Source organism: Gymnoscopelus microlampas, assembly GCF_963454915.1.
Source record: "Gymnoscopelus microlampas genome assembly, chromosome: 20".
Classification (NCBI taxonomy): domain Eukaryota; kingdom Metazoa; phylum Chordata; class Actinopteri; order Myctophiformes; family Myctophidae; genus Gymnoscopelus; species Gymnoscopelus microlampas.
Genome location: NC_139957.1, coordinates 2,342,184 through 2,361,680, shown reverse-complemented (window position 1 = coordinate 2,361,680; position 19,497 = coordinate 2,342,184). Strand labels below are relative to the sequence as shown.

Genomic DNA, 19,497 nt, shown 5'->3' with positions numbered 1-19,497 from the left:
TGCCATCAGTGGTTCTCTCACACCTTGTCAGAGCCGACCCCCCTCCGACAAGTAAACAAGCTAATCTGTGTGTGTGTGTGCTACTGCGCTTGTACGTACGTGTGTGTGTGTGTGTGTGTGTGTGTGTGTGTGTGTGTGCGTGTGTTGACTAGGCGTTTAGGATTCATGGTGGCTTGTCTAGAACGATATTTAAAGGCTCTGAAACAAAGACCGCTAACTTGGGGCACGGCACGCTGCATTATGCCTGTAGATATGTGTGCCCACTGCCCAGGTCAGAATGCTTTGGAAAAGCATGTATATGAATGTGTTAACCCGTTAAGACCGGGAACGCATCTGTGTCATTTTCAAGATTTATTTGGCTATTCAAAAATGGCAGATCTACGAGCTTGTAGATCTGCTATTTTTTAACTCTGTTACAACTTCTGGGGGTCCCTGGAACAACATATTTTGAGATGGGGGTCCACGGCCTAATATATATCTTTTTTAAACCGTTTTAGAAGACGTTTGTAGAATCCTCAGAAGCAAAGATTTGAGTTACAAATGTTCGCTTTAAAAAAATATATATTCAAAGATTTTTCATGATAGTTTCAAAAAATAGCAGAACTACAAGCTCGTACTTGTAGATCTGCTATTTCTTAATAGCCCAAAGAAATCAAAAAAATGACACAGATGCGTTCCCGGTTTGAATGGGTTAAGTTCACTCCCGATATGTTACATGAATCCTAGAGATATTTCACAGTGACATGTCATACAGCATGGATTCTACAGTGTGCCTCAAACTACCCACTTCACTATCCATCTATCGATAGACATACAGATGTGCCACTTCAAAACTTCACATGTCCTGCCATCGCCAAGACAGTAAATTTTCAGGGGATTCCCAGGGCAATAAGAGGGACAAAGAAGGGCATTTAAAATGCTGAATTATTTTGATGATCACTGCTTTTATGATGCTAATTAATTTGAGCAACTGGTCAAATCACCTTTCGCCTCATAATGAGTCTGACACCTTCTTAAACACACATTCTTTTGCTCTCATGTATATGGATGTCTGTTGAAGGGAAAAACGGGGGTGTGTAGTGACAACTTCTTTTCAGGGGCAAAACAGTGCATTTTAAGGGCAGAAAAGGGGGGAAAAAAATGCATTTTCAGGGGACTTTCAGGGAAAGAACAGTAACGTGTGAAGTTTTGAAGTGGCACATCTGTACCTCACAATAATTTACATTTAACCCATTAATACCTGGAACTGTGTCATTTTTAGATTTGAGCTAAAAAGCATTATTTTACACTTTGGGCTATTCAAAAATAGCAGATCTACAAGCTCATAGTGCGGCACCGAGTGCCGCGCTATGAGCTTGTAGATCTGCTATTTTTTTTAAATCGTGAAAATGTGTGCAAATCTTTGAATATATATATTTTTAAAGCGAACATTTTTAACTCAAATCTTTGCTTCTGGGGGGTCCCTGGAACAAAATATTTTGATGGGGGTCCGCGGCCAAATTCATATAATTTTAGGGGCACCATTTTGAGCACCACTGATATAGAAACATACGTTTTTCAGGATACTGTTGAGATTTAGGAGACATGTAGAATCGGCTTCAGGTCTCAATGGGTTAAGGACCATAACCCACGGCCTTCTCATTGTCATATAACAGGGGCGTTCGTAGATGATTGCGTTCGTAGATGATTGGGTAGAGTCCCCGAATCAGAAGGTCACAGGTTTGCCCTGTGCGGTTTGTCTATGTGTCGACGACACATAACCCCTACTGCTAGTTAGGACAGGTTAATGCAGAGCAGGTGTGGGCAATTAACTTTGATGATGTAGAGGGCCACTATATTTCCACACTCACTCCAGAGGGCCACATTGCATATACTGTACAGAGACCTCTCATCTCCGTGTTTAACTTTTTTTCGTAATTAATGCCCTACTTTGCCCTACTTTGTTGTCACACAAAAATAGCAAAAACTGTACAAGCTCAAAATGGGTTCTTATCCGGCTCGTGCTCAAAAACGCGTCGCACTGCGACGCGTTTTTGAGCACGAGCCGGATAAGAACCCATGACGTCTGGGACTCTTATGTATGACGTAAGAGCAAAATGGCTGCCCTGTGAATATGGCCAATTTATCATCCTGTGTGTGTGGGTACGGCTACAAGCGCCGGCGTATTACAGGCCAGAGCCTGGAGACAGAAATCGTACCCATCTCTCTAATCACACAATTATTATTATGCATATGTGTGTATGTGTTAACTAAGGCTCGTATTGGTTCTGGCACTGTCAGGATTGTAAGCCCCCAAGGAAGAAGAGGTGCGCGTGTGCGTGCGTGTGCGTGTGTGTGCGTGTGTGTGTGTGTGTGTGTGTGTGTGTGTGTGTGCGTGTGTGTGCGTGCGTGCGTGTGCGTGTGTGCGTGTGTGCGTGTGTGCGTGTGCGTTGTGCCATTTCTCCCTTTCACTTTTCTCTCTCTGTGTTTTTCGATCGCCCCGCGCACCCCTCACCTCTCCCTCACTTTTTCTCTCGCCATTGGGTTAGGGGGCAGATGAATAGGACTACATATGATAGTGGAAAGGTGTGTGTGTGTGTGTGTGTGTGTGTGTGTGTGTGTGTGTGTGTGTGTGTGTGTACGTGCGCCCATTCAGCCCATGGCAATAAGTAGTGCATTAGGCCAACCTATCACTGGCCCAATCTTGGCGTACGTGGACACACACACACACACACACACACACACACAGACACGCACGCGCACACACTAGTAATGAAATCACAAGGCCTCCATATCACTGCTATCACAGAGAGATATAAACCCATTAGCTTGTTCCTCGGGGCAGACACACACACACACACACACACACACACACAGGTTTGTCATTACACGCTGTAAAGCTTTTCCAATTGTATTATCCCTCTGATGTCCCTCTCTCTGTTGTCTGTTCCAATGCCTTAGGGTGCAAAGGACAGATAGTGTGTGTGTGTGTGTGTGTGCGTGCACATATGTGTTACCTCTTTGCATGTGACAGAGTTGTACATAGAGAAAATGGTGTGCGTGTTAGTCGGGGGGGGGGGCATCTTGTACCCGACAAGCTATATTAGAAGCTGCTCGCTTAGAGGAAAATGTTAGTTGATCTTCAAGTGCCGTCTTCACTCCTAAAAGAGGACGAGTCTCTCTCTCAACACAGCATCCTTTGTTTGTCCCGCACGGCGTCAGTGGTTTGTGTCGTTGCAAATGAACGTAATCACGGGCGTCCTGGTGGTGTTCAATCGCAACATATGGGTTTAAATCCCACTCATGCCTGTCAAATCTCCGCACTCTCTTTACTTTCTACACTGTGCTATTCAGTAAAGGTTTACCTTAGAGGCTAGCATCTCCAGCATGACATTGGGCACTCATTTTAAAGCAATGCTCCGCTGTCCAGCTCATAGCTTCTAGATCTGCTATTTTTGAAAAATCTTGAAAATATGTGCAAACATGCGTTAAATCTTATCCTTTTTTTTTTTTTTTAAAGCATGTTGCTATATCAGTGGTTCTCAAACGTATTCATGTCAAGGACCCTAAAAATATGGATTTGACCGCGGACTCCCATGTCAAAGTACATTTGAGTTACAAATGTTCGCTTTAAAAAAGAATATATATTCAAAGATGTGCACACATTTTCACGTTTTTGAGTAGCCAAATAAATCTGAAAATGACACAGACGCGTTCCCGGTCTTAATTGGTTAAAAGAAAGTAGCATAATCCATACTGTGCCAACAGCATACAGTAGTATACGGAGAGAAAGAAACACTGTATATAGTATTAGCCTTACTTGGTATCTCACCTGTTCTGTATGCAGTATAAATGCGTGCCTACCTGCACAGCACTTAACATTATTAAGGACGCGCTGCTCCCATTGACCATGGATGGCTGCCTCAGTGAGCAGAGACTGAGGGCCGACTTCCAATCGATTCTGCTCTTTGAGCGCTGAGACGGTAACACCGTCCCGTTGTCTCGCCCCGTCTCTAATAACTACATTTGTTTGGGCTCCTTCCACGGTGCCTGCGTCCTTTGAGACACAGACCAGTGGTTCTCAAACGTTTTCACGTTTCAAGGACCCCCAAATCGACGCGAGGATGTGTACCAGAAGAGACGTGGTTGTCTACATCCCCCCCTACACAACCAACAATCAGGGTTGGCGGGGAATATACACACATGCAGGGAATTGGCAACAGCTAAATTGCGGAGTAGGAATGGAATATTATTTTATTTATTTATTTTGAAGTCGATTTTTTTCCCCCCAAACCCATATAGACCTGGAACGCATCTGTGTCATTTTAGATTTGTTTGGCTAGTCAAAAGTAGCAGATATACGCACTACGATCTTGTAGATTTGTAACTCATATCTTTGCTTCTGGGGATTCTACAAATGTCCTAACAGTTTTTTTTTTAAACGTATGTTGCTATATATCAGTGGTTCTCAAACATTTTTCTCAAACATTTTTCATGTCAACGACCTCCAACATTAGATATATCTGAAAATATTTTGTTCCAGGGACCCCCCCAGAAGCAAAGATTTGAGTTACAAATGTTCGCCCTAAGTACATTTTGATGCCAATACTTTTGTACTTTTACTCGATTTTTTTTTTATTCCAGACTTTTGCTTGTAACATTGAGTATTTTTACGTACCACTGGTGAGAGGGAAAAAAGGGAGAGGGAAAAAAGAGAAAATATAAAGTAGTAGAACAGAGAGCAAGAAAGGTAGAGAGCACTACAGGGCAGATCCAGAGAGAGAGACAGAGAGAGCGATAGTGAGAGAGAGATAAAAAAAGGTTCTTTTGTTGTTGGATCAGAAACTCATTTTCTCTTCGGCACAGCTGAATAGAGTGGAGAGAGTGAAGTGCTCGCGCCCCCCCCCCGCCGCTCTCTCCCGTCCCCGCGGTCAAGGGAGAGTGGAGGACGAGAAGAGAGGAGAAAGGATGTCTGTGTATGTGTATGTGTATGTGTATGTGTCTGTGTCTGTGTATGTGTATGTGTATGTGTATGTGTATATGTCTGTGTATGTGTCTGTGTCTGTGTCTGTGTCTGTGTCTGTGTCTGTGTATATGTCTGTGTCTGTGTCTGTGTATAGCCTCAGAGCAGTTTTAATATTTTATATATATTTTTTAAAGTATCAAAAGTTAAAGTACTTAAATGTTTGAAAATAGCAGATCTACAAGCTCACAACGCGTCGCGATGAGCGTTGTGAGCTTGTAGATCGGCTATTTTCAAATAGCCTAGGTATAAAATAGGGCTAAAGTGGTTAATGTATGTTTTAATAATGTAATATATTTATATCTGCAAAGTCACTAGTAACTAAAGTTTTCAAATAATTGTAGTGGAGTAAAAGTACAATATTTGCCTCTGAGATGCAGTGGAGTAGAAGTAAAAGTACATACAATTGGAAATACTCCGGTAAAGTAAAAGTACCTCACAATAATTGTACTTAAGTGCAGTACTTGAGTAAATGTACTCAGTTACTTTACACCACTGCCTCTCACACACTCCCCTCTCTCTCTGTCTTCCCTCGCTGTACTGTGATGTGGTTCTGCTAATGACTTGGAGTCGTCGGCCTGACATGAAATTATGCCAGATTTTGAGTAAAGACCATCATTTGGAAAGTGAGGAGATGAATGCGTGGATTAGATGGAGGCATTGACAAACAAATGGATGTAATGTGCATAGCATTATTTTTTTCCGATTTCCCCAATCTTTTGCTTCTTCGCTGCTCTCTCTCCCTCCCTCTCCCTCCCTCTCTCTCCCCCTCTCTCTCATGTTGTTCTCCCCCCCCCCCCTCCAAACAGCGGGGAGGTAGTTGTCGTAGTGACAAGGTAACATTATCAGGACTGGGGGGTTAGAGGCCCCATGCTGGGAGAGAGTGATAGAGGTGTGTATGTGTGCGCGCGCAGGGGGTATATTAAAGAAAATAAAAGCTGATATTACAGCCATTTATCCCAGCGGTGTGTCACCCGTGTCTCTGTGTGTCCCTCTGACTGCGTGTCTGTGTGTCCCTCTGACTGCCTGTCTGTCTGTCTGTCCTATCTGACTGTCAGAAGCTCAGTCCCTGTCACGTTCAGTGTCTTGGTTTCATGAGAGGGGCCGGGGACCCACTGTTGGGTCGCGAGGGTATTGCAAGTGGGCCCCCAAATAATTGCTAAAACACTAAGATAATATAACATTGATATAAGAAGAATAGGCTCTATTCACAGTAGCCATAATATGAAGACATTCACAGGTGTTACCAATGATACTAATGAAGGCTCTGTTCCATTCTGGTCAAACAGAGTCAGGGTGCTGATATTGTGCATGTTGGCCCACTGGAAACACTCTGTTACACCAGTGGGTCTACAGTTGGGGTCCAGGGACACTCATGGGCTTCCAAATGGCCCCTTACAGGTGTGTAACTCTTAGAGTGTACAAATGGAACCAAATGAACCCGTAAGGGTCCATTTGGAACCACCGTGCTACACTAAATGGAACAGAGCCTTCATTAGTATCATTGGTAACACCTGGGAAGGAAGTGATAATATGGCTGCTGTGCATAGAGCATATTATCTTATGTTAATATATTGGTATTTCTTTCTTCAAAACCTTGAAAGAAATTAGTTTTCTTTGTGATACGGATAATAAGGAACTATTCTATGCATAAGTATACGATACGCCAAAATGGCCAAGCTTTCAGACCTGTGTGTGGATTGCTGTTGTTCTTTAATCATTGCTGAGCTTTGCGTGCTGTTTTAGTGAACTGAAATGTAATGGTTTAGATAACATCAGATAAGATCATTTGAGCTTTATCGCTCCCCACAGGGAGTGGTGTTCATTGGACAAATAAGAATGTGTGTGATTGTGTGTGTGTGTGCAAGGCTCCTTGGTGTTAAAATTGAACGGGTCCATTTGGTTCCATTTGTTATGCTCTCTGAGTCAAATTAAAGGGATTCTAGGCAACATTAAGCCTACATTTAAAAAAGATTTATATATATATATTTTGCATTTTTTCCCCTCTTATCAGCCACTATATAATGATGCTGGGGTGTTTTCCTGCATTGAAACACAGTCCTCTTTCTGAAATCCGTGTTTTCTCTACTATTTATGTTTTGACATCCGGGTATCCGGGACGTAAATTAACGCACGCATGTGCGCGTCCGTGCGCGTCCGTGTCCGTGTGAACTTTTTACTTTCGGTTTTAAAACGCGCTCAAACGTATTTTTTGAGGCACATAATTTACTTTTAAGATAGCGTTTGGATAGAATTCAGTTGTTTAACTTCATATATGTGGTCAATTTATCATGAAAGAGCCTATTTCAAAATAAAAATTCAGAGAACCAGCAGGGGCGGGCAGTACACGCATTGTATCCGAATAAAGCAACCTATTTTCGGCATGGCCCGTTCAGAAGTCCCCCCTGCGTCACCCCCTGGTGGTCGGGGAAACGAACTGCTGGAGGGGCGGTGTTTGACAACAGTTTTGTTCCTTTTTTACCAGGTGCTCGAAGAGCGCCTGAGTCTAAGAAGAGGCAGAGTACTAGTCGACAGATTACAGATTTGCATTCGACACATTTTCGACACATTTGCGTCATTGGCTGTCCTTTAAGCCAATGGGGATATTTTCCCATATCTGCACGGGCGGCCTTGTCCTCCCAAGCTATGGGTAAGCGACAACTATTTGTCATTGGCTGTCCTGGCTGTCCTTCACTCCTTTAAGCCAATGGCCACACAAATCGGGAGACGGCCCGCCCCCCACAGTAACAGGACTCCGCTGTCCGCTCCCCTCATTCACACTGCAACAGTTGCAGACAGTGCAAGTTGTATTGCAGCCTCAGGCAGGACAGTTAGCCTAAATGCTAGCGTGCTTCATTAGACCTAGTTTGGCTATTAAGTTATTATTTGGCCATGTTCACACTGACTTCAATCTACGCTATTGTTGGGAAGACCTGTGTGGTGTCTACAAATGTTGCCACCACTTATATAAAAAACATTATTAGCGTTTAGCGTCGCAAATTCTGTTGCCAGGTTTGGCGAGAGAAACAAGCAATCAGGTCTATGAAAACACACACACACACACACACACACACACACACACACACACACACACACACACACACACACACACACACACACACACACAGAGCACCTGGTAGAATATGACTTCAAGTCATTTTCTTTCTTGTTTATCTCTGAACTTGCCTACAATCCCTTTAACGCTGAGGATTTTTACTGTGTACTGTAGGTGTTGTTATAGCTGGCGTGTGGGGTTGGTTAGCACCTTGTTCATAATTGCATCTCTCTCTCTCACACACACACGCACACACACACACGCACGCATGCACGCACGCACGCACGCACACACACACACACACACACACGCACACACACACACACACAGAGAAACACCAAACTCACTCCCCGGTTGCTCACACGCTCTCCCGGGTTGCGTCAACAAGGAGGAAGTGAGTTGCTGAGGAGGAAACGGGACGAGGCCAACAGAGACATCACACACACACACACACGCACACACTCACACTCACACTCACACTGTGATGCCCGATGTGTCTGTTGTTCTTCTCGCAGCTCTGTCTCAGAGTCTAGCACTCCCTCTCTCACACACACACACACACACACACACACACACACACACACACATAAAAGAGAGCAATGTTATCAAAAATATCTTTGTCACCCCTTAGCTCACACAGCAGGAGCCCTCAACCCCTTTGAGAAACCCTACAATACTTTGCCCCCTTCTCTGTTTCTCTGTTTCTCTCTCTCTCTCTCTCTCTCTCTCTCTCTCTCTCTCTCTCTCTCTCTCTCTCTCTCTCTCTCTCTCTCTCTCTCTCTCTCTCTCTCTCTCTCATATGACTTCATTCTTTCGATGTCAGTTAGTTTCAGTGGGTTTTCTAGTTTAGTTTAAACTTCTTAGTTTTAGTTTTGTTTTTATTAGTTTTAGTGAGAGTTTTATTGTAATATGGGGTAGTCAGGGGTGAGATTCCTATGGTTTTGAGTTTGCTTTAGTTAGTTAACACACAATATAGTTTCAGTTGGTTATCGTTTTTTTTATTATTTCACAAAAGAAAATCTATTCTAGTTTTCATTAATTCCTTAGTTTTAGTTAACTATAATAACCCTGCTTATTTATTGCTGCAATCCACAACTTTAGTGAATAATACATTATTTGAACAAATCTTTATGGTAGAGTGTGTTAATACAATGTAACCAAAGGCCCCAGCATACAACAAACAAAGTGGAATGTCTTTTGCTTCGGCAGTCCAATGAACAATGTGACGTAATTGCGAAGTTTGTTTGGGTAGTTCTTGCGCCTCCAAAATGTACAAACAGTGGAGATCGCAACGCGACACATTGTGAGCCTGTTGACAGTCTATTTTTAGGCGAAGAGATTTGATATAGGGTGGGGGGAAAAGGAGTGGACCTTGTATAGACCCCTGGGGGACTTCTGTCAACAAAGTATATAGGGTTTAAGTGGCTAAGTGTTTGTTAAGTATCCAGAGTTAACGCAGTAGAATAATCTCCATTGAACGAGCTTCAATTGAAGGTCACGAGCGGCCAAATATTTGCTCTCCTGCTCCCATGTGGCGCTTGCCTCTGTCCCTCCGTGTTAAGGGGGCCATATAGTGTTATTATGGCTGTCTCCTAACTGGATCAGTTACCATTAGACCTGAATCCTCTCGTTCTGAGCCCATAGAGCCAGAGCCTCTAACCCAATAGAAAGCCCATAGAAAGCCCATTAGAAAAGCCGGGGCCACTCACAGCGCATACGTGCGACAGACACACAAACAAGACAGCCTTCATTCTGAAGACATATTCATTTGGTTAATCCTATCACACAGTCACACACACACACACGCGCGCGCACACACACACACGCACACAGACGCACACACACACACACACTCGCACATACACACCACACACACACAGGCGTGCACGTACAAGACTCATATTCACAATCTTTTGGCTGTAACCCTATCAAACAGAGATGCACACATACACAGCTCTCATTTTTAATCTGGTCATTGGAGCTCATTGAAAGGACAGTAATACTGTTGGGAGATGATAGGACATGGGATTCGTGTGTGTGTGTGTGTGTGTGTGTGTGTGTGTGTGTGTGTGTGCTTGTGCGTGCATCAAGGAGACAGTAATGGTTGTGTGTGATGGTCATTATGAGCAGGGAGCCCCTGCCCTTATTGCGTTCAGATATATGGATATGACCCAGGAAAGGAGAATGACATTGTTCCTACCCAGTTATCTCTGTAATAGATGGACAGTTCACGTTCCTCCCCCAGCCCACTCTTTTCTCCACTTACCCCCCCCCCCTCCTCTCTCTCTCTCTCTCTCTCTCTCTCTCTCTCTCTCTCTCTCTCTGCAGTTTTTACTAGGAAGTAATAGTGTTGTTACTGAATTTGTTTTTTTTGCTGTTGTCTTTTATTAATCTTTTGATCATATTTGGGGTATTATAGAGGCATTTCGGTGGCCACGGGGGAAAGGACCTGGCGACGAATTTGGCCTCCGGCTTGGCTGGGCGCTCCAATGAACACAATTGGCCGTGTTGGGATGGAATGCCAGCAGGGGAGGACCTTAGATCCTCCCGTTGAAACTCCTCCGTTTTTTTTTTTATACATACAAAGATCTTTTGGGATTTTATCCGTTTTACCATCCTGTTCCATCTAATTGTCTTAATGTCTCAAGTATGAAGTCTTGTTACGCTGATGTTCCGTTCGGTTTGACCTTGACCTCTGATGTCAGCTATGAGGAGCGGGCTCGTTACCTGGAAACCATTGTGCAGCATCACCAGGAGCCAACCACCTTTGAGGATTACGCTGCGCGCGTCTACAGCCCCGCCCCATGTGCCCACCCGCCCTCGGATACAGGTAAAAAAAAAACTCCCTGCCGAGAGAGAGAGAGAGAGCGAGAGAGAGGGTTATTAAATTAGACTATTAGATATTTTGAATACACATATATTTGTACGTTATATATTTGTGTTGGCATTTTTAAATGCAGTGACAACAATATGAAATAAATAATAATTATTATAACAACATTGAATCAAATGACCCCCTGTAGTAAAAGGGATATTTCACGTTTGGAGTCATTTTAGTCTACTCAGGCTTTTGTGAGCACTCCAGACAGATTATCTTGATTCAGTATTTAGATATTTGATATTCGTGTTATCAGACACACCCCCTTCCTATACGAACCCATTGTAAGTTCAAACTCCATTTTAATCATGTTAGATTCATCGAAAACACCCGTCCTTGGTTCTGGTGACTGATATTGTCCTTCTAATGCACGAGGGGGCCGTGTTTTTTCAATACTTTTTTTCAAATTTTTAAAGATTTTGTTGGGATTTTTTTTATATTAAGTACAAAACAAAAAGAGGACGGGTTAGATATCTAAATACTGAATCAATCAGCTTAAAAACTTTCAGGGGTGCTCGCAAAAGCCTGAGTAGACCCCAAAAATGACCCCAAACATGTTTGAAAGTGAAATATCCCTTTAACCACCGATTTATGATCGAACTGTACTGTATCCATAGGTGAACTGTTACAGTACAGTATGTGTCAGGTTGTTGCTGGCCCACACCTGCTTTGTGAGTCCTTCATGAGAGGAAGTAAGAACCTGGCACCACGCCCTTAAACTGACAAACATATTTGGAACAACAACACTCACACATCATACACACCCAGTGTCAAGCTCTTTAACTAGCGCTTGTGTGGCACAGTGGTAAAGTCCCCTTGTAGATGAGTAAAAGTACTATATCTGCCTCTGAAATGTAGCGGAGTAGAAGTAAAAGTACAGTACTTAAGTAAATGTACTTAGTTACTTTACACCACGTGTGTGTGTGTGTGTGTGTGTGTGTGTGTGTGTGTATGTGTGTGTGTGTGTGTGTGTGTGTGTGTGTGTGTGTGTGTGTGTGTGTGTGTGTGTGTGTGTGTGTGTGTGTGTACTGTTACTGTACTTGGACAAATACGCCCCTCTCTCTTACAAGCTATGGTGTCAAAAAATAACAATATAAAACACCTTCCTTTGAGGCAGGAAACCCCAATCCTCCTTTGTTTTTCAGAAGCCTTGCTAGTTGCTAAGTACTTCAATCATTGGTTGGTGGGTTGCTCAGCCTCAAAGCCCGTTTCACAATACAGGACCACCCAGATACAATCAATCTGTTCTTCATTCAACACATTATCTGGCTAAAAAAGGCCAACCTGGGCAACAAGTGTCTGATATCTGAGCTTGTCAGATGTACGCTAGTTGATTATTATTTTTCATCAGAATGAATTGAGTTCCTTTGTTTTGACCATCTGTCTGGAATCCTGTATTCTGAAATCACTCCTGCTCACATGACTGAAGCTCCCCGTCTGTCTGTCTGTTTTGCTCTCTCTCTCTCTCTCTCTCTCTCTCGCACTCGCTCTTCCTCACTCTCTCTCTCTCTCTCTCTCTCTCTCTCTCTCTCTCTCTCTCTCTCTCTGTCTCTCTCTCTCTCTCGCGCACTCACTCTTCCTCACTCTGTCTCTGTCTCTCTCTCTCTCTCTCTCTCTCTCTCTCTCTCTCTCTCTCTCTCTCTCTCTGTCTCTCTCTCTCTCTCGCGCACTCACTCTTCCTCACTCTGTCTCTGTCTCTCTCTCTCTCTCTCTCTCTCTCTCTCTCTCTCTCTCCATATTAACTTGCAGGTTCCCCTCCCCTAACAGCACAACAATGATCAAACATTCTTCTCTCTTTCTGTTCTGTTTTTTTTATATATTTAACACTTTTATTTATTTATTTGATTTGATTTTATTTATTTTTCTAATCTTTTTTTGTCTTTGTTATTTCTTATATTCTTTTTGTTTCCCTTGTGCTTATCTTTTATTTTTATTTTATTTTCTGTTGTCCCCCCCCCCCTCCCTGCTTTAGATCGTAATGTCTCACTTGCCTATAGCTAAAAGGTAAGCCCGGTCACCTGACTTTAAACTCTCTGTTCTGATTGGCCTCTCCTAACAACGTTCCGACCTGAACTTATCCTCTCATCAACAAGTTCTCCTTCGTTCTGTCTCTCTCTCACTCTCTCACTGTCACTGGTGGTAGAAGTACTCACATGTCTTTACTTAAGTAAAAAGTCAGGTATTCAAGTTTACTTGGGTAAAAGCACAAATATATTGGCATTAAAATATACTTAAAGTACCAAAAGATAAAAAATACTCCTTATGCAGAATGTCCCATTTCACAAGTTTTAAAATGTACAAAATGTATAGATTTTTTGGGAAAATAGCAGATCTACAAGATCACAACCTTGTAGATCTGCTGTTTTCATAGCCAAAGTATATATGTGGCTGAAGTATCTACAAAGTAACTAGTAACTAAAGTTTTCAAATAATTGTAGTGGAGTAAAAAGTACAATATATTTGCCTTTTGAGATGTAGTGGAGTAGAAGTAAAAGTATTCAAAATTGGAAATTCACCAGTAAAAAAAGAAATTCACTTGAGTAAATGTGCTTAGTTACTTTCCACCTCTACTCACTCTCTCCATCTATCCATGTTGTTCTCTCTCACGTTGTTCCTTCCCTACTGTGTTTTCCAGTGAGTGGAGCAGGCGTGCATGCATGCAACAGTCCTCTCTCACTCTCTTCTCCACTAACTCTGACATGAGGTGTGATTTTCAACACGTCTTGTGTGGGTGTGCCAGTTCACTCGGGACGCACACACGTACACGCACACGTACACACACACGTACGCACACAATGTACACGCATCGCCGGTTACGTCTCAACGCAGTCGAGTGCTACTCGCACATTGTCAACACAAAGCCAGGTTATGTTAAACAGCTGGTAGAAAGCAGGCAACAACGTCGTCAGTTGTCAACTGGCGCTGACAGACTTAACCCATTGAGACCTGAAGCCGATTCTACATGTCTCCTAAATCCCAACAGTTTTCTGAAAAACGTATGTTTCTATATCAGTGGTGCTCAATCTTTTTTCATGTCAAGGACCCCAACATGTATATGTATTTGGCTACGGACCCCCATCTCAAAATATTTTGTTCCAGGGACCCCCCAGAAGCGAAGATTTGAGTTAAAAATGTTCGCTTTAAAAATATATATATTCAAAGATTTGCACACATTTTCACAAATTTTCAAAAATAGCAGATCTACAAGCTTGTAGCGCGGCACTTGGTGCCGCGCTACGAGCTTGTAGATCTGCTATTTTTGAATAGCCCAAAGTGTAAAATAATGCTTTTTAGCTCAAATCTAAAAATGACACAGTTCCAGGTCTTAATGGGTTAAACACGATTTGTAATCGGTTGCACTTAGTTGCACGCCAGCCCACAATGCAGGCCATTGTGAGCTTGTAGATCGGATATTTTTGATATTTTCCATAACTAAATATCAGGCTTTATGGCAACCATAGCCAAAATATAGCAGGATTTTGGCATTCACCTATTCAGCACTAAAAATACACTGGAGCAAAGGGCAAAAAAAAAAGAAGAAAAAAAAAACCCACATTTGTACAGTAATATCATAAACTAAATAAGCAAAAATCATAAACCCCCAAATTGTTTAAAATTAACGTAGATCTTAATTCCCTACATGTTGGCTCTCATCAGCTCATTTTGCTCTGTTGCTCCGTTACACCTGTAATATCACACCAGCGTGGCGAAACCTGGAACTTTAACCTCTTGTCTGTTCCTCTCTCTACCTTCTTGGTTCTGGCATGGTCTAGCACTGTAGCACTGCACACACACACACACACACACACACACACACACACACACACACACACACACACACACACACACACACACACACACACACACTCACACTCACACTCACACTCAAGTGAACTGATGGTGTAACACAAACTCAACATAACGAATACATAATGTTCTTTAATGAGCGTGTGGTGCTTGTTTTCCCGTTGACATGCTCGGTGAGTGACACTAGCTTGCTAGCTACAGTAGTAGCTAAGTGACATTAGTCAAATCAGGACAATTTAAAGGAGTTCGTGAATAATGTTATTTGGTGTCTAGGTTGTGCACGTGCATATCTTTTTTGTGTGTGTGCGCGTGCGTGCATGCGTGTGTATGTCTCCGTCTTGTCATTTGTCTGTTTTGTTTACCGTTCAAGTGTGTCTCTAATCTTTTCTCTCTTTTTCATGTTTGACAAATAACACTTTTTTAATGTCTGTCTGCTTTCGTCTGATCATTTTTTTGTCGTTTCGTCACTCTGTTTCGATTCATTTTGTTCTTCCCTCTTCCTTTTTTCCTCTTTTCCTCTTTTCCTTTTCCCTGCTCTCACTTTTTCTTTCTCATCTCCCTCCTGTCCATCCTCTCCTCTCCTCTCTTCACCTCTCCTTTCCTCTTCCTCCCCTCCCCTCTCCTCTCCTCTCTTCACCTCTCCTCTTCCTATCCTCTCCTCTTCCTCTCCTCTCCAGAGGACAGTAGTTCTATGTACATGATGGTTCCTAAGCCGTTAGACAGCTTTAACCTGCTCCGGGTCAGCCGGATGGGCCTCAATTGGAAAGTCTTTCACGCTAGTTGTGAATGGTACCGTATGCTCCCAACGCTAGAGGGTCCGCTCTTTAACTAGAACTCCCCCGTAGGAGGGGGGGGGGGGGGGGGGGGCGTGGCTTCAGTACACTGTCGCTCTGACCGCGCCATAGCGCCCGCTTTACCCACGGTGTCGAGTTGTGACTTTGAGACGTGCCCGTCTGTCCTTCTAGCTGTCTATGTGCACCGATCCATCTGAACCAATGTTGTTACTGCCCTGTTAAGCCATTCGGACCGGAAACGCATCTGTTGTGTGTCATTTTTAGAGTTCCTTTGGCTATTCAAAAATAGCAGATCTACAAGCTCATAGCGCGGCACCGAGTGCCGCGCTATGAGCTTGTAGATCTGCTATTTATTTTTTTGGAAAATTTGTGCAAATCTTTTTTTAACTCAAATCTTTGCTTCTGGGGATTCTATGATTTTTTTTTCTAAAATTGTTTTTTTTTAAACGTATGTTTCTATATCGGTGGTTCTCAAACTTTTTCATAATTGTCAAGGACCCCCAAAATGATATGTATACACAATATTTGGTTCCAGGGACCCCCCCAGTAGCAAAGATTCGAGTTTAAAAACGTTTGCTTTAAAAGAATATATATATTCACAGATGTGCGCACATTTTCACAGTTTAAAAAAAAGAATTAGCAGATCTACAAGCTCGTATTGTAGATCTGCTATTTTTGAATAGCCCAAAGTATAAAATAATGCTTTTTTTCTTTAGCTCAAATCTAAAAAATGACACCGATGCGTTCTGTCTGTCTGTCTGTCTGTCTGTCTGTCTGTCTGTCTGTCTGTCTGTCTGTCTGTCTGTCTGTCTGTCTGTCTGTCTGTCTGCCTGCCTGCCTGTCTGTCTGCCTGTAGCAGGAATTAAGGCATTGAGGGGTGGGTTGGGGGGTTTGTAATGGTTGTGCTGTTTCCCTTCATCCTTTTTCTCCTTATATCACTTCCTCTGGCATCCTGATCCCCTTCCCCTTCCCCCTCCCTGTCCTCTCTGCTCCTCTGCCCGCCCCCCGTCCCGCCCCCCTCCCCTCCCCTCCCCTCCCTCCAGGCTCCTGCCTCGAGATCCTTCGGGGAGAAAGCCCGGCTCTGGGGGGGGAAGCAGGGAGCAGCGACTCGCCGTCCCCCATGTCTCCTCGGACTAGCAAGAGCCGCATGTCCATGAAGCTGCGGCGCTCCTCCGGCTCGGCCAACAAGACCTGAATCTGGACACCCCCCCCACCCCCCCACCCCCCCACCGGCGCTTTCTTCACGCTCCAACCGATGAGGACCCCCGCCGCAGCTAGCCAGCGGGAACCCCCCCCCCCCCCACCCCCCCGCCGACATCAGCACCGCGCCACGTCTTCACATTAGCCAGTGAGGAAAAGGACTCGCATTTCTGTTGTTAGCCTATAAAGACGTCAGACTCGGCTTCACGCTTGGCTCACGTTTTGTCCTGCACGGCCACTCGCTCACATCATCGCTTCCACCAGTAAGACTCCCCAAAGTCGACCGCTAATAACGTTTGGTTGTTGTCACGTCGGCGAATGAGGAGGGAAGACCCTCTTAACCTATTAAGACCTGAGTCCGATTCTTAAAAATGTTTTCTAAATCCTAAAAAAAAAAAAATCAAGATTTTTTTCAAAAATAGCAGATCTACAAGCTCGTAGCGCGGCACTCGGTGCCGCGCTACGAGCTTGTATATCTGCTATTTTTGAATAGCCCAAAGAAATCTAAAATGACACAGATGCCTTCCCGGTCTTAAAGGGTTAAAGAAAAGGCTTCACTTCCCCATAGTGTGAATATCACATAAGGTTTGATTACACATACACCGTTACATCAAACCTTCCAGGGAAACTCTTGTTTCAACGTTTTAAGAACATTCTTCCTTCATTTATAACAAAACTAAAAACTAAACTGAGTTGTTACGTTTTATTGTAATGGTAAAGGTTATGTTTTTTGTCCCCACAATGTCTATTCAAAAACAGCTGTTTCTGCTGACATTCGTGCGTTCAAGCTAAGACATAATTGTCAGTGGGGATGTTAATGCAGAGTTTATCATGAGCAAACGCAGCCATCAAAGGCGCTTGTTTGGGCACTTTTCTTCCCCCGAAGCCATCACAGGTGGAAGTCATCACATTTGCCAACCAAATCTCCCATGCCCTCCCAAGTAGCCAGTGACAGCGAACTTCCCATGCAGGAAGACACACACACACACACACACACACACACAATATCATACATTATACAGTATTCTCCTTTACTGTGCTGTGTTACTGTACTGTACTTGTACTACAGCGTGGTCTCACAAGGTTTTGGTGGGTCTAGTACAGCCTAGCTTGGTCTGACGCAGTTCAGCGCTTTAGAAACTAGCCTTCAGAATAAGGTGGAGCGGGTTCGAAGGGGACACGTTGGAAGCGTCTAAATCACTAATGCTGTGTTGTATTTTTTTGCTGCATCATACAACGGTCTGCCTGTAGAAACGGCATAGCAACCTTAGAAGAGTCTTAACCAGTTCTGCGCCATGCCTATCTGTGCCAAAGTAGAAGCAGGGCTAGCATCGCCATTTCTGCATAATACTCAAATCTTGCAATTCAGCTGTGCTGTGATATTTACCTGAAAGCACATTATATATATATATATATACTGTATGTATACGCAGAGTTGGAATGAGAAGGAACAGGACCTCATGGTGATGTGTCACATTCTCATGACGTGGCCCTGAAGAACTTGTATATTTGTACTATAGTCTGTCTGCGGTGAGCAGAAACACAGGTTTTGATATAAAGAAAGAGAGGCATGAACGTTTTCACAGAGAGCGATAGTGTTACAGCGTGGCACAGAGAGAGAGAGAGAGAGAGAGTACGTTAAAATACATTTCTATTTTTGTCCTCTGCGCAGCCAGCATTAGGCCTAATAGAGAGCGGCGCTGGGGTCGGCTCATTCTCCGTTCTGTCCTTTCTACGTGAATGGATGTGTATTTGTTCAATCTTTCTAGATGGGCGACAATGCCGGGTCTTTAGCGAGGATTTCATTTCACCAGATGTAAAGAGCATTCACTTCCTGAAACGGCTGAGTTGAAAATGACCTGGAGTCCTTCAACAGTATAGTATAGGCTCTATTCACAGCAGCCCTATTATGAAGACATTCACAGGTGTTACCAATGATACTAATGAAGGCTCTGTTCCATTCTGGTCAAACAGAGTCAGAGTGCTGATATTGTGCATGTTGGCTCACTGGAAACACAATGTTACACCAGTGGGTCTACAGTTGGGGTCCAGGGACCCTCATGGGCTTCCAAATGGCCCCTTACAGGTGTGTAACTCTGAGAGTGTACAAGTGGAACCAAATGGACCCGTAAGGGTCCATTTGGTTCCATTTGTACACTCAGAGTTATGGGGGTCGTGGAAACCACTGTGCTAGACTAAATGGAACAGAGCCTTCATTAGTGTCATTGGTAACACCTGTGAAGGAAGTGATAATATGGCTGCTGTGCATAGAGCCTATTGGTAAAGAGAGCAGTGTTATATTAATATTAGATGGCTGGCATCTCCTGTCTTTTTTCTTTCTGTCTTTCTTTCTTTCTTGGTTTTCCAGAAGTAGTTCAAATCGATCAAAAAGCGAGCACTTGTTACATAAAGTTTGTTTTATTATTTGCTCTTTTGTTTCATGCTGTAAAACATCTAAGTTTCTCCTGTTTCCGAATACAATGTTCACTCCAGTTTTCCTTTGTACTTGTATCACCTTTGTTCTGTTTTGTTTAGTTTTTTTTAAGTAAGAGGCTGTAAAGATTGCTCTGACCCAAACAAGAATGTTTGCTGTTTTATTTATTTTGTTTGGTTTGGTTTGGTGTCAGTTCTATGGAACCACAGCCCTTCTTTCTTTGTTCCAAGTAGATATATTCTGTATATCTATCTATATATATATGTATGACTATATTTAAATATATAGTAAATATGAATATCTATATTGAATGTGTACAGCATGTGA

The 19,497-nt window shown here is 43.3% G+C and overlaps 1 protein-coding gene across 4 annotated transcripts in view; it reads left to right on the top strand.

The window, feature by feature from the left end:
• Positions 1 to 17,093, top strand: part of ralgapa1 (Ral GTPase activating protein catalytic subunit alpha 1) — a 147,107-nt gene extending 130,014 nt beyond the window's left edge. For 3 of the 4 annotated variants that reach the window (XM_084043985.1, XM_084043982.1, XM_084043983.1), the window contains 2 exons: positions 10,763 to 10,887; positions 16,580 to 17,093. In XM_084043985.1, the coding sequence (XP_083900111.1) occupies positions 10,763 to 10,887; positions 16,580 to 16,731 (277 nt within the window). In that variant the 3' untranslated portion in view covers positions 16,732 to 17,093. Of the gene's footprint in view, positions 1 to 10,762; positions 10,888 to 12,907; positions 12,940 to 16,579 lie in introns of all 4 variants that reach the window. The other variant, XM_084043984.1, reaches the window with a different exon arrangement.
• Positions 17,094 to 19,497: the final 2,404 nt, after the last annotated feature.